Source organism: Euprymna scolopes, chromosome 1, assembly GCF_053919585.1.
Source record: "Euprymna scolopes isolate OS-2025 chromosome 1, ASM5391958v1, whole genome shotgun sequence".
NCBI classification, from domain to species: domain Eukaryota; kingdom Metazoa; phylum Mollusca; class Cephalopoda; order Sepiida; family Sepiolidae; genus Euprymna; species Euprymna scolopes.
In genome coordinates this window covers 182,807,659-182,823,963 of record NC_136482.1, presented here as the reverse complement: position 1 = coordinate 182,823,963, position 16,305 = coordinate 182,807,659, and the positions used below count along the sequence as shown (strand labels likewise).

Genomic DNA, 16,305 nt, shown 5'->3' with positions numbered 1-16,305 from the left:
TATTAATTTGTTGCTAAAATACACATTAATACATTAGCACACATTTGATAGGGAATTCTTTTGAAAAGGAGATATTACCTTCGAAATATAAAAACTTGGAATACCATATAACACATGATTTATTGGAAAGGAAAACAAAAAAGTATTATCTTAAATATTGTCTCTGTCTATTACCATCTCGTTTCTCCTCCATGCATTCGCTCAATTTGCCTGATGTGCATAAGTTTCTATTGCATTGTCAGTCTTCTAAACCTCAAACCTATCTAAATGTTGTGAAGTTTAATGCATATTTTTATAAGTTCCATTTTAATAGAGATGCATTGTCAGAAAAATAGTAATTCATACTTAAACGTGACACATTCACCCACGCACACACACAAAAAAATTGCTATTTTAAAGTTAGGCCCAACAGACCTAAGCAACCCCTTGTGGATATAATTGAATGTATGTAAAAGATGGGGGGGGGATTAAAGCAAACGATAAAAGTTCATACGAACATCATAAAACTTATCTGTATTTAGTGATAACAAATAAAAAATTTTCTACAAAATACAAAAAAAAAAGAAAAGAAAATGATAATATTAAAAGAAAATGTCTCAATTCACGTTTTCTTAGTTACAAATTATTTAAAATTTGGCAAAGTATTAATTTTAAAAAATATATAAAAATTAATAATTTATAATATAATCGTCTAGACTTGATTATCTATTTTTATTTTTTATATTATTTTTGTTTAAAATTTCTGATAAGAAGCTCCCCTAATTTTCAAGCAACTTTTATGATTGGTCTATTTTCTGAGGAGCTCTATCAAGAGAACTTATCCTTGATGCTGATTGGTTCTCTCATGAGGACAAGATCAACTATGATGTCATGAAAATTTAAGGAGGAGTTTCAAGAAGGAGAAAGAAAAAAAGGAAATAGAGAAAGTATGAAGATAACACATAATTGTATGTATGTATATGTGTGTGTGCATTCGAGAAAAAAAAGGAAAAGGAAACAAAAACAATAGGGGTCAAGTGCATGTGTGTGTGTGTGTGTGTGTAGGAGAGGGACTGAGATAGCAATCTAGACCCTGATTATGACTATAAAATGATGGGTCTCCAAGCAGAATTTGCCAGACCTACAGATTGCTCAAAGGAACCTCCTGCAGCATCTCATTGTAACCACTTTGTCCACCGCCGGCAAGAACAAGACAAATATGGCTGCTCTTAATGGAAAATGGAAACTTGATAGAATTGAAAACGGTCAAGAATTTGCCAACAAACTCAGTAAGTTGTTATATATATATATTTTTTTTTTTCAACTTTTTAAAAAGCAAAAGCCAATTTTTACCTTTTAAAAATCTGCAAAAGTCTTTCGGCTAATATCGAATAGGAAGTCTCATTTAGTGACAACTTTCTGTAAAAATAAGTTAGATTTTTTTTATCTATTAATTTAATGATGCCCAAATAGCCTGTCAACTGTCTATATTATATTTCTTTTTGTTCTACTTTTTTTTGGAAACTACTGAGCCAATCAGACTGAAATTTTGTATGAACTTTTATGATAAGATGCAGCGAACTAAGTATTATGGTATCTATTTGATGCACAATAGGGATTAATAGGGATTAGTCACCACAACACCATATTTATTCTACAAGTGTGGCATAAAGCACTCATTTCAATGGTCTATAACTTTTGCGATCATCATTTCATTGCAAAATTTCAATTTGGAAAAAAAATGTGGCTTTTTTTTTGTAGCTTTGTAAATATTTATTTCTATGACTCAATATTTTTATAATTTAAATAATGACTGCAAAATCTAATACAAGATAAACTTTAATCAGGTGCCTGGAATGTAATACTTCCAGATAAACAATTAGTAATTATTTGTTAAAAGTAGAATTTCTTTTTTACTGATCAGTCACCACTTATCCAGGATAAAAAGTCACTCGTGGATAAGGATTAGTGAGATCTGTAGATCAGTTAGAAAATGAAGAACGACATAACAAGACCGAAAACGATCAATAGCCTAGTTAAAACGGCAAAAGTTATAGCCCATTGAATTGATGGTTGAATTTGTGCCAAATTTTGCATTAAATACCAATCTCTATTATTTACTTAATTTCAGCCAGATTGGGTCAGTAGTTTTCAAGAAAAAGTGGAACAGACAGACAGACTAAATAGTCTCAAATCATAGTGGGTCAATTTCAAATTGAATCAGGATAGGTATAATAGTTTGGAAATTTTCTACAAATACATGCAGGGGTGGGGACAGATAGCAGGATACTCAACAGGTATGAAGCCTTAATTTTTAACCCTCTTTTTATGCTAATCGTAATCCTTATTTTTGAACTAGCAAGCCGCTCGGCATTGCCCAGTTGCAAATATGCATAAATATTATATTTTAATTTATGAAGATTTCTTATTATCATAGAGTCAATTCTCTATTGATTGTTATTCAATTTCATATAGTAATGATTTCAAAAGGTATTAAAAAATAAAAAATATGACTTGAGTACCATCTGCTAGAATTGAAACCAGGAAGTTTAGGGCTCTAGCCTTAGTCGTTATTTATCTCTCCAGCATCGTTTCATCCGAGTTATGGACAGATGGATACTAAACGTTAAAAATTAAATGCATAATAAAATCTTTCATATCCTATATTTATGCTATCAGTCTAAGCAAACTTGATCTTAAAATAATATAAAATAAAGTTAATATTTACTATTTGGTAGAGAAAAATGCCTTTAAGTGATGGGAAAAATATTCAGAACGTTCATGGGAGGTAACTTTTCTTGGCTTGTTGCGATCGTTGGATATATATATATATATATATATATATATATATATATATATATATATATATATATAGTTATAAAATATGGCGATTAAGCTACACTGAATATTCCGCTACTAACTAGCTCTACCTACGTATTGAGCACTTTTGAAGTAAATAAAGTTTACGCATAAATTTATACTTTCGTATATTAATTTTCTGTGAGTAAATGAAGTAGTTATATATATATATATATATATATATATATATATATATATATATATATATATAGCTACTATTACAACGGTTCTACAAAACAAAAAAAAAGAAAAAAAAAAGAAAAACAAGTTTCTTTTCTTTCTTTGAAACGTATATCCTTGAAAAGCCCATCTGACGAAAAGCGCTTGCTTCGTCGCTTCGTGTTTTATTACATTTCGTGACATTTTTTTTTTTTTTTAAATCGACTTATATATTTTATAACATCCGAATATGGTTCACTTTTTTTTCTTGTGTTTTATTACATTTCGTGATTTAAAAAAAAATTTTTTTTTAATCGACTTATTTATTTTATAACATCCGAATATGATTCACATCTTTATCATTTTAAAATTTTGCTATTCTAATATATATATTTTGTTATTTCAAATGTCTGCTAAAAATTCTTCTGCGATTGTGACAAGTCACTTTACTACGCGCGTGCACGTGCAAACGCATCATGTAAAAATAGCATAAACGAAGGCGGTGAGATGGCAGAAAATAGTGCGAGGGCTCAGGGGTTAATACCATGCAAATGGTAAATTTGCGACGGGTTCGAATATCAGATTCGTTGTTAGCGACCCTAAAATCTATATAAAACCAAATTTTATTGGTCGATTTCTGTTCTAGTTAAAGTAAACATTTACACACACACATTATGTGTGGGAATAATTCTCCCTTTGACCAACCTGGTACCCCCTAAATGGGGAGCGGCATATATATTATTTTAAAAATATCAGAGTATATATATATATATATATATATATATGTGTGACACACATATATATATATATATATATATATATATATGTGTGACACACACATATATATATATATATATATATATATGTGTGACACACACATATATATATATATATATATATATATGTGTGTGACACACACATATATATATATATATATATATATATATATGTGTGACACACACATATATATATATATATATATATATATGTGTGACACACACATATATATATATATATATATATATATATATATATGTGTGACACACACATATATATATATATATATATATGTGTGACACACATATATATATATATATATATATATATGTGTGACACACATATATATATATATATATATGTGTGACACACACATATATATATATATATATATATATATGTGTGACACACATATATATATATATATATATATGTGTGACACACATATATATATATATATATATGTGTGACACACATATATATATATATATATATATGTGTGACACACATATATATATATATATATATATATATATATGTGTGACACACACATATATATATATATATATATATGTGTGACACACACATATATATATATATATATATGTGTGACACACACATATATATATATATATATATATATATATATATATGTGTGACACACACATATATATATATATATATATGTGTGACACACACATATATATATATATATATATATATATATATATATGTGTGACACACACACATATATATATATATATATATATACTCTGATATTTTTAAAATAATATATATGCCGCTCCCCATTTAGGGGGTACCAGGTTGGTCAAAGGGAGAATTATTCCCACCACGCATTTAGGTAAAAATGCACTTTCGTATAAATACTTGAATTCATCCAAGAAAGTATCGCTAACAAAAATAAAAACATATATATGCTTGATTTTATGATACTCTTAACGTTTGTTTCCAAACCAGCGTTTCCCCAATTTATTTTAAGCTGTTAAAAACGAATATGTTATTTCAATCCATCGCAAATTATTAGTCTCCAAAATAGTTACTGATTCCTCACTCGAATGTCATAAATATTTATTTTATTTTTAACCAAGTTTTTCAAGGGGCTTTACTCATACGAATCTACTAAATGTAGAATTTCAATTCTTTTTGTATGAATAAGCATAGTGTATGTAGTATAGCAACCCCTTCTCAATAGCTACTACAATGAGACGTGAGGGGGAGGACTTTTTTCACTTACACTTGATCCTCAACGCTTATGGAGATGGAGTCAATTATCTAGAGGGGGGGGATAACTAGTACTGACTAAGCAAAAATAAGCATACGTTGCAAGAGATAATTTAAGACGCCAATCGAACCATGAAGCAATTATAAAAAATAAATAAGCTCTTCTTTACAAGCATCAAAAGAAGTTAGTCCCGGAAATTGTCGAAACAGTACACGATATCGGCTCCCAGCCCATTATCGAAAACACTCTTACTATTGTACTAAATGGGCCACGGTTATAATACATTTATTTTACCGATGTTTTAAAACGCTTTACATATTTTTTTTTAAGTAGAATCTCATTTTTCATTTTCAATTAAACTAGTGTAAGTAATGAAAAAAAAAAAAAAAAAAAACATCCTAATCTAGGCTATCTGGTATAACAACTTCGCTCACCAACAAATGTATCGGTACTTATGCAGAGAAGGTACCGTGCTGAAAAAAAAAAACCGTTATTATTGAGAAACTTATTAACATTGGAAGGGGGCGATGCTTTGTAATTATTCTGTACTTTCACCTAACAATTTAATCAACAGGAGATAACTTAAAAATACTATAAAACAAAATATCACGGTACCTTCTCTGCATAAGTATTCATAAATATACAAACATAGATTTAAAGTTTACTTACCAATACATGCACAAGCAGACCCTCAACAGCTTCATGATGGGTGAGGTTTAACTATCCTAGATTTGTTCAAGCATCCGTTGTTAAAATCTCTTTTTAATCCTTTGATGGCTTGAAAGATTTTATATAACCATTCTGATCTTTATTGCAGAAGAGCAACGTTCACACAACTTGTTTTAGAATTAATTTTGAATTCTTCTTTTTTTTTTTCTTAAAGAAGTCACTTGCTTTAAAATGCTTATTAATTAAATAGTATAAAAATTTCAAGGAATTTTGGAGGCAGATTAGAAAAATATATTAAAGCGACTACATAAGTAAGGATGTCTAATTTTGTAATTTTGACACTAGAATAAATAGTTGGCTTAATATTATGATACACTCCCTTTAATGGGTCAGTCCACAATGTTGGGGGAGGCAGGGGGGGACGGAAACAAAATAAAAAGAAGATAGAGAATAGGGTGGATTAAAAAAATAAAATAAAAACAAAGTCCATAGAAGAAGAAAAAAAAAGGGTGCTAATGTAGAGAGTGATCCGATCCGCGCTATTTTTTTTTAAATCGTATTCCCAAGTTTAATTAAAGTTAATGATACGTTTTTTATTCAATTGTAAGGTTAAAGTACAGAATAGGTACAAAACACCCTCCCCTCCCCATGTTAAGAATGGCTTTTTAAATAATGTTATTATTTCAGCACGGATCACTCTCTGCATAAATACCGAATTACTAAAACATGTTAAAAAAGCACTTTAACAAAAGTTAAAAACATATTTAATTTTCAAAAAGGAAACACAAATCAAGTGGATCATCCTTAATCCACGGAGTTTCAAAAGAAATACTTTCCTTCTCATCAGAGGGTAGGAATTAGCAAAAAGCAGAATCGAAATTTGCTTGCAGAGATTTAATGAAACTGATAACTTTGGCGCCATCATCGAGAATCAAAACCAAAACTGACTACTCTCCACCTTCATTCCTTAGCCTCTGAGCCATGCCCATACGCATATATTTTTTAATTAATTCTTTTTTTTTTTTTTTTTTTTGAGGAGGCGAGGAGGTACTTGTCCATTAGTGCCAGGGAACAACTTTTTTGTTTTCATTTTGAAGATCTCAGAACAGGGGAAGACAATTCAATTTCAGAAGTTGTCCTAGTAATACACTGGTGCCGAATTTTCCTAATTTTATTCTAATTGTTTTCTCAAAACAAACAAGCAAAAAAAAAAAAAAACTGTCACGCATGGTAAGAATGGGTATCTAAATAATAACGTTATTATTTCAGCATGGTGATATAGCAGTTAACAAACTATTTACTATAAGCGGATCAATGCCCGGTGCCAAAGTGATTCGGCCACACTGATCAATCGGTTGGCAGGGCGCATTGATTTGAGTTGTCCCCTTAAGGACTATTTTTTAGCCCTTTGGGATCTCAACTGCGATTGCCAGAGAGACGCCAGCAAGCGACCTATACAGACCTCTCTCACTCACCCCTCCCACTGCTACTTGTTGATGACTGCATCTGATGGCAGACGATACCTTCAAACAGACATTTACACTTTCTTTCTTTCTCTCCAGTTTGAGATACAATCTCACCTTTTTAAAATAAACCCTTTATTTTTGTTTTGTTAAAAGCAATGTCGTTTGACCTTGTGTTTATTTAAGTAATTATTAGGAGAAATGCACAACATTTCCCTTCTATAGTACCTTCTCTGCAGAGATACTGATTTATCATTTATATTTATATTGGATGTTCAAAACTATTTATAAATTTTAAAAGTCACGCATGTTTGTATAAAGATAACTTTCATTCATTTCAGAATTTTCACTTTGTTACGAAATTTTATATTTTCTAAAAGAATAACTTTTATTTTGTTATCAGAATTTTCTTAATTTTATTTTAATTCAATAAATGTTCAGATAATTTAAGTTTTAGTTTAAGTTGTTAGAATGTTAATTTTAATTTAATTAAATAAATATTCAGATAATTAATCTTTTATTTTGTGCTATTGTATTGTCGTTGTTGGATACGGTCTACTTGAATTGTCTTCCCCTGTTTTGAGATTTTCAAAATGGAAACAAAAAAGTTGTTCAATGACAGTAATGCATAAGAGCCATTTTGTTTTTGTTTTTTTCTAGAAAATATATAGCACCTCTGACTTTAATCTCACAGTAATCATTTAAAGAATCGGTTTTCAAAAACAGATGTGCCTTACTGCGGTAATCACCAGAGTCTAAGCTAAGAGTCAGCAATCTATGACCCATGGGCTGGATATGGCCTACGGATATATTATGATCAGCCCGCGAGTCTGATTACCAATAACTATTTTTAACATGTGAGACATGGCTTTCATATTCAACAAAATGCTTGCTGCTATTTTCCTCCCAGCAGAATTTGAATACTATGACTGCAAAACACGATCAAAACCCAATCACACCCATTTCTGTGTAAAAAATTAACAAATAAATAAAAAAAAAAAAACTGAGAATCAATTTGACTGATTGGCAACAGATATTAGGAGGGGATAACGTTATCTCAGTCAGCTTTCTATTTCCTTTCTTCAATGGCGACCCCCCCCCCACATTGCTTACTCCTGCTACCTACCCTATATATACACCTTTATATAGAAACTGAGGCATCATGTGCATGTGAATATTTTGCTGGAATTTTTCAACCGGCCATGTTTTTATGTTTTCAATAACAGTTTCAAACATACACATCATAATTTCATCCATTTTGCTTTGGGTAATTTTTTTTTTTTTTTTTCACTTTCAAGTGTTTTGATGTTTCTTGAGGAAACTAATTTTTGTTTTTATTTTAGATTTCCTTTTGTTTTTCTGATTTCCCGACGTTTATTTTTATTATGATTTTAAATATTTACGTCAACAGTGATCTACATACATATTTTCCTTGAGTTTTCATTAATGCCTTTGTCTCGCTCCTGACTCCTCATTATAACACGATCCAACCCAGTGGATGGTTGAATGAGTTGCCGACCCCTGGTCTAAGCCATTGTGGTATTATCCTGTGTAGTTCTAGGTGATTGATTCTCCCGGGCTTTACCCTCTCACTCTGTGAAACAGGGTTAGTTTATTCCTAATTGTCTGAATCATTACTACCAGGAAATGATGATAGGGCTGACCAGGATTTTTTTGTAGGCTAAAGTGTTATTTTAGGGTGCTGGTTTTTCACTCCCACTTTCTCCACCTTGCGTCACATCTTCCCGACATGCAAAAGGAGGTAAATATCATGTGCCAAAAAGGCATATTTCATAATTTTTACCGTTGCTAACTTAACTGTGGCCAGAAAAGGCCGCTCAAGGAATCACCAATAAAATTCTTAATCCTTTTTAAAATACAACTATATTTAGTACAGATAAACCCTAACTATGCCTGACTTGTCCACCACGTTTTTGTCATTAATGCGCAACAGTTTTTGTTTTTTAAAATATTTTTGTCATAATAACAATTAGCAGGCCATAAAATACACATAAATATTATATTTTAATTTATACAGAAACTGAGACATGTGCATGCAAGTATTATGTCTTTTTCTAAACAGTTCACTTCTTGTAAGTAAAAAAAATACTAAAGCTGAGATTGAAACCAAAACTTAAAGACAGTGAGTCAATTACGGTAATCATTAGGCCAGCTTGACACGATCTTTAAAAAGTGTTTTCAAACCTACTTATTCTTAACATAAGGAATCTGGCCTGTAAACCATTCAAGCATGTGAAACAGTTTACAAACAGATAAAAATCTGATGACCACACCCCACGTACCAATTTTTCAATTTTTACCTCTTAGCTGCCCTTTTTTCTGGATGAAAACCAATTAGAAAGTTTTCCACATGTCTGAATACTCTATATACCAAATTTCAAATCTGTAGATCAAAAATTTGTTGAGTTTATAGCTTGAGAATTGTCCTCACACACGAACACACACATTCTCACTTTTATAGATATATAGATCATATGTTCATTTTTTTTTTTTTTTTTTTTTTTCAGAGATTAGTGAAAAAGAAAGGGAGTATGGCCAGTCGTTTCTGAATCCAGACAATGAAATAACCCAGGAAATTTCCATTAACAGCAAAGGTGTGATGATTAAATTTGCAGCTAAGAAAACTGGATGGAACGAAGAACAAAAAGCCGACTTTGGCATTCCTGTCAAACAAGTCCATTTTGGAGCCCCATTCTCCGTGAGTTGCTTTAATTTAATTTTGTATGCTGACTTCCAGCAATTGGGTCCAACCAGTGTCATAACTAGGGTCTTACGATTATAGATTATAGGAAAGTAGAAAGAGGACCTTAGGCCTACTTTTGGCAGCTTCCCTTATTTTATCCTTAAATGATGTTTCTGACAACAGGAGAAGAATTGCTGTATTTTGGGTTGGAATCTATCGATATATAGCTCTTATTATATAAGTTGTGTTTTGACCTAAGAAGTTGTATTTTTTTTTCCAGATTCTTACATTAAATGGCTTCATGCCTTGCTTTGAGCAATTTCCATTAAAAAAAAAAAGAAAATGTCTCAAATTTCTCATTCAGGGCTTCTACAAGGAAACTGCTCTAAACAAACCTAGAGTTTAATCACTCAAATCAGTTAATGAAATTTGCAGTATTTATTCAAGTTTTCAAAAGAATGGATGTTTGGTGAATTTTAACACGTAACATGTTTTAGTTTTACACACAGACACGGAGAATAGAGACACGTCTGCTTTTATCTACATGACCAGACATGAAGAGAATGACTACATGTAAACACTCGTTTATATAAACAAAGGGGAGATAACACTGACTTACTCAATAGCTTAAATACATGTCATCACAAACCCAAACAAGGGACGCAACTCTTCACATATGGTTAATGAAATTTGCAGTATTTATTCAAGTTTTCAAAAGAATGGATGTTTAGTGGATCTTAAACGCATTTGCAGGGACGTTTTTTAATACGTTGTTACCTTTAAAAGAGACAACGTTGTACATACGTTTACACATGGGACCCACACATTTTATGCAGAGTATGTCGCAAGGAACATAGGACAAGTAATAACTTTACTGCTTTCTTTCTTGTAACGACGACATTTATTTCTTCATTCTCCCGCCACGTGTGACTTCTTGTTACGTCCGTGACATCAACCACAACTCTAACGTGCTCTCGAATGTGCTGAATGTCTTCTCTGACACCTGTCATCTCGACCGTCATATCTCTTCCTTTTATTGTCTTTCTTTTTCCTTACCGTGACGTAATTTTGCACACACGGCTCGGTATTTGCATGTAGATGCCATGTGCATATTCGTGCGCTGTTACAATTTACTTGAGAGTCACCGCTTATCAAGGCCTGAAGGCCACTCGAGTATTCAGGTTAATGAATGTAAGGGGGTAGTGTAGTAATCGTTAATGGTGCAAATTGGGTAGAATGTGATTATTTATTGGGGCGGTTTAATAAAAACCTTGTTTACATTGGATTTGAAGGCTACCATGTTGTATTCAACCGAGAAGCAGACCAGCAGAACAGTGTTCCTAAGGCGGACAGTTCTGGGAAAGAAACTTCGTTCATCGAATCTGCATTTAGATTTAGGCACAGATAGTGAGTGAGGGAACTGTTTTCAATTTGTCACAAGCTAGCATGGAAATAGTAAGGTTCAGAAAACTGTCATGAAAATACTCATGTCAGTGCTCAATCTGGTCTAACTGGATATAGCCATTACTTAAAAAGGAGTGAATTTGAAAGATTTATGCATCAAATTTATACATTTCTGATGATTCCATGTTCCTTTTCCAGGCTGTTTATAACTTGATTGGTGATACCCTTCAAGAGGAACAAGATGGCTTATTCAAGGCCAATGTTGCAAGAAAAGTGGTCAATGATGAGATGGTCATGGTAAGTCATCTTTGATTTGTTATTGTAGATTAATTAATTAGTTGATTAATAACCTTTGATTGTTAATTGTGAATTAAATAAAAAAAAATACCTTGTTTGTTTCAAATAAAATTCATATTAGAAGTCATATCGACAGTTGACAAAAAGATAAATCAATTAACACATATCATGTTTTAGTTTTACGCACAAACACAAAGAGAGACACATCTGCTTCAATTTATATGATCAGGTACAAAGAGAACGATTACATGTAAACACTTGTTTATATAAACAATCAAAGGGGAGATAACTAAACAAAGGGGAGTTACTAAACAGCTTAAACATACATCATCACAAACCCAGACAAGGGACGCAACTTTTTACATATGGTTCAGGGGACAAAACTGTTGTAATCTTCATGGTATTAAAAACCTGACTAACACTGACAAATCTCTAATAGTTTTACACCCCCACACAAATGTTCAATCATCATGAAAAAAATTGAAATCAAGGGAGATAACTAGGTCAGTCTTCAGCATACTACTCCAAATATGAATATTTTTTGTTATTTTCCTGTGATACGGATAAGGTGAACCCCAAATGAGTTGGGCTTCTGCTAGAGATATTCAGAGATCTCTATTGACACCTGTGATAAGCCTTTTTTGTCAGAGAATGAAGAACGAATCTTCTCACCTGTTGATGCTTAGAGGGAGGGGAGTTGACAATCATTGACATTATGAGCAAATTAAGAGATGTCTCAGGATTACAAAAATAATCTATTAGTTATAAAAAGAATGAAATAAAAAATGATCTATTAGTTATATAAAAATTTAAAAAATTACATATTATAAAAAATTTTTTTTTAAATGATCAATTATCAATATCTATGGTAATATTCCGTTTGGAGTTTAATCAAAATTAATAAATTTATACGAAAAAAAATCTTAGTTTTGTTTTTAAGAAACTTTTCTTTGATCTCTCTGTCTATGAATCCCATAATTTTTTATCAGTATGCAGTACCTATTCAGATCGGCACTTTATAGCGATAAACAAAAATGAAGAAAAACTTTTATCATGTACCTACTTGTCACTGAAATGAAGATTTTATATTCCAAAAGTCACAAAAATTGATCAAGCAGTTTTTTTTTTCAAAAAACAAATTTGCTGTTTTTTTTACAAATAAGTGAAGGTAGAAGCCATTTTAATATTCTTCAAATTTAGTTTTTAACTTAAAATGAAATGGCTCTTCTAAAAAATTCTTTCATAATTTGAAAATTTTATTTCCTGAAAAATAAAAAATAATAAAAAATACATATTATGTTAATAAATTGTTGTTTGGTTTTAAATATAATTTCGGTTGTCTCTCTGATATTATCCAAAAAAAAAAAATTAAAATAAAAACTGATTGGCTGCCCTTGATTCTACAATTGCTGCTATTTTTTTCCTCCCCGTGAACACAGAGTAAAATTTGATTTTCTTGAATAAATTGATGAAATTAAAAAAAAACTTGATCAAATGACGTAACTTTTGGAATATTTTCTTTGACAATCTGAATCTCTTCCTCTTCTGTTTCTTAATATTGTTACAGTTGTGTCCACATAGCAGTCTTTCTTTCTCTTGCTGTTCTTTTCATATTCTGACATGGCTGCCATCATCACAATAATCATGATGGAGTACGTTTATTCCATATAAGAAAATGCAATAATTTTATTCACGTTAAAAATAATGTGTACTGAGAAGTTTAAGTAATGTTAAGGCTGGTCAGCCCTCTCTTCTTATTTCAGCATTGTTTCCAGTTGTCTAGCACTTCTCCTTGTCACTGGACACAAGCAATGCCGATTCAGGAGAGGTGCGGTTGGGGATTGTTCAACCCTTGCCTTACAGTTACATGTGCAGTTACCCTTACAGGGGCTGTCCATTGTCTCTTTTAGGATTTTCTTCAACACAAAACAAGAAGGAGAGCATTTTGACTTCCCTTGATCAACTTTATGATCAGTTCTATATCATTGAGAAATATATGAACACTAACCCTCTCCAGCTACGGGTTAAATAGCAATGACTGTTCAATGAATCGTTTCCAAAACATTATTATATTTCAGCATTAAAAGTTTGATATGCTGTACAACTGAAAAAAACAACAACAAAAAAACAAGTTATACGTGTCATCTTTTTCTTTTCTTTTTCAGGAGGTGACTTCTGGAGATGCCCGTTGTAAAAGGTTCTACAAACGTGTCTAATCCAAGACATCCTTACATCAATGATGCTTTATGCAGTAAAATGGATATTGGCACCATGCCAAGAATCATAGAACAATCTCTTCATATTCATAGAAAATGTAAAATATAATAAAATCATTATCAGCAACCACCTTTTTTTTCTTTTTTTTTAAAATTTTTGCTCTACTAAAAACACTACACAAATATTTCAACACTAAAACAACACTTTATCAGCATTAATAATGAACATTGAAGGTAAAGTCTTTCATTTTGGGATACTGTAAAACTTCTAAAAGAACAAAATTCAATTCGTTTCTAGACTATAAGAATCGGTCAATATTCCAGCCTGAGAGAAAAGGTTAAAATGTTCAACTATCTGCCTTCAGGAATTCAATTAGTTGGTTTTTACAGATCATTGTATATAAAATTATTGAAAAACAATTGTCATTAACATTCTAATCAATTAAAAAGAATGCGCAAAAGCAATTATTTTGTATATAATTTTGAAGTTGGTTCCCTTTGAAAAGGAATCTAAAAATTTCAATCTGTTAAATGATCAATGAAAATTACCTTCAAAAGATGCCAATCTCCCTACTTTAGTTGCAGCAAATAATCATTAATGAAGCAACTAAGAAGTACATGCATCAGAATTGACCAATAAAAATATTAATAAACACATTTTTACTCTTTTGCAGCCACAGAATTTAAAAAATCCTTTTTTATTTGTTTGAACATTTAAGTATAAATATAAATATAAATAAATATAAATAAAAATAAATATAAATAAATATAAATAAAAATATATAAATATAAATAAATATAAATATAAATATAAATAAAAATATATAAATATAAATATAAATAAATATAAATATAAATAAATATAAATAAATATAAATAAAAATATATAAATATAAATAAATATAAATATCAAATAAAAATATATAAATATAAATAAATATAAATATAAATAAATATAAATATAACTAAATATAAAAATGAATATAAATAAAAATAAAAATAAATAAATATAAATATAAAACTGAATATAAATGAATATAAATAAAAATAAATAAATATAAATAAATATAAAAATAAAAATGAATATAAATAAATGTAAAAATAAATAAATATAAATATAAAAATGCATATAAATAAAAATAAAAATAAATATAAAACTAAATATAAATGAATATAAATAAAAATAGATAAAAATAAAAATAAATAAATATAAATAAATATAAATATAAAAATGAATATAAATAAATATAAAAATAAATAAATATAAAAATAAATAAAAATAAATATAAAGCTGAATATAAATGAATATAAATAAAAATAAAAATAAATAAATATAAAAATGAATATAAATGAATATAAATAGATATTTTAAGTATAAAAAACGGTTGCCATGTACTTACTATTGTGACCCAATTATATAATTTTGCTTGTCCACGCCACGTAGACGTTTCTAGAAAAGCTGTTATGTCCCTGGTTGTTTATGATAGGGATATCTTCTTCAATTAAGGAGATCCACCCGGTTGAATTGACAAGTGTTTACAGGTTTTCAGTGTCATTAATTTTCTCCAGAGAATTAATTATCTGTGCTGGGATAAATATTTATTCCGTAAAAATTTAATTGCTAATCATACATTACTTTTTAAGTATCACATATATTTATGTCTTTGTTGTTTCGCGTTATAATAATAATTATATGATATGGCATTATAATAATAATTATATAATTTGGCGTTATACTAATAATTATATAATATGGCGTCATAATAATTATTATATGATATGGTGTTATGATAATACTTATATAATATGGCATTATACTAAAAATAATTATATAATATGGTATTATAATAATTATTATATAACAAGGCTTTATGATAATTATTATATAATAAGGCTTTCTAATAATTATATAATATGGCTTTATAATAATATATAATATTGCATTATAATAATAATTATATAATATGGTAGTATAATTATTATTATATAATAAGGAGTTATAATAATTATATAATACGGAATTATGATAATAATTATATAATATGGCGTTATGATAATAATTATATAATATGATGTTATAATAATAATTATATAATATGACATTATAATAATTATATAATATGGCATTATAATAACAATTATACAATAGAGCATTATAATAATACTTATATAATATGGCATTATAATAATAATAATTTTATAATATGGCATTATAATAATAATTTTATAATATGGCATTATAATAATAATTATATAATATGGTGTTATAATAATACTTATATAATATGGCATCATAATAATAATTATATAATATGGATTTATTATAATAATTTTATAATATGGCATTATAATAATAATTATATAATATTGCATTATAATAATGATTATATAATATTGCATTATAATACTAATAATTATATTATATGGCATTATAATAATAATTATATTATATGGCGTTATAATAATAATTATATAATATGGCATTATAATAATAATTTTATAATATGGCATTATAATAATAGTTATATAATATGG

At 29.1% G+C, this 16,305-nt stretch overlaps 1 protein-coding gene across 1 annotated transcript; it reads left to right on the top strand.

Annotated features, from left to right (window-relative positions):
- The first annotated feature begins 1,072 nt into the window (after nucleotides 1-1,072).
- On the top strand, nucleotides 1,073-13,892 carry LOC145277979 (uncharacterized). The gene is made up of 4 exons (XM_080130119.1): nucleotides 1,073-1,268; nucleotides 9,678-9,868; nucleotides 11,456-11,554; nucleotides 13,720-13,892. Exons 1-4 carry the CDS (start codon nucleotides 1,199-1,201, stop codon nucleotides 13,768-13,770), a joined length of 411 nt encoding a protein of 136 aa, XP_079986245.1. The 5' UTR covers nucleotides 1,073-1,198; the 3' UTR covers nucleotides 13,771-13,892.
- The last annotated feature ends 2,413 nt before the right edge of the window (nucleotides 13,893-16,305 follow it).

Bases quoted from the DNA above. Each gene is read 5' to 3' on its own strand.
- LOC145277979 (XM_080130119.1), top strand. From the start codon at position 1,199: ATGGCTGCTCTTAATGGAAAATGGAAACTTGATAGAATTGAAAACGGT. The intron at 9,869-11,455 runs GTGAGTTGCTTT...TTCCTTTTCCAG, and splicing joins ATTTTGGAGCCCCATTCTCC to GCTGTTTATAACTTGATTGG. The intron at 11,555-13,719 runs GTAAGTCATCTT...TTTCTTTTTCAG, and splicing joins TCAATGATGAGATGGTCATG to GAGGTGACTTCTGGAGATGC.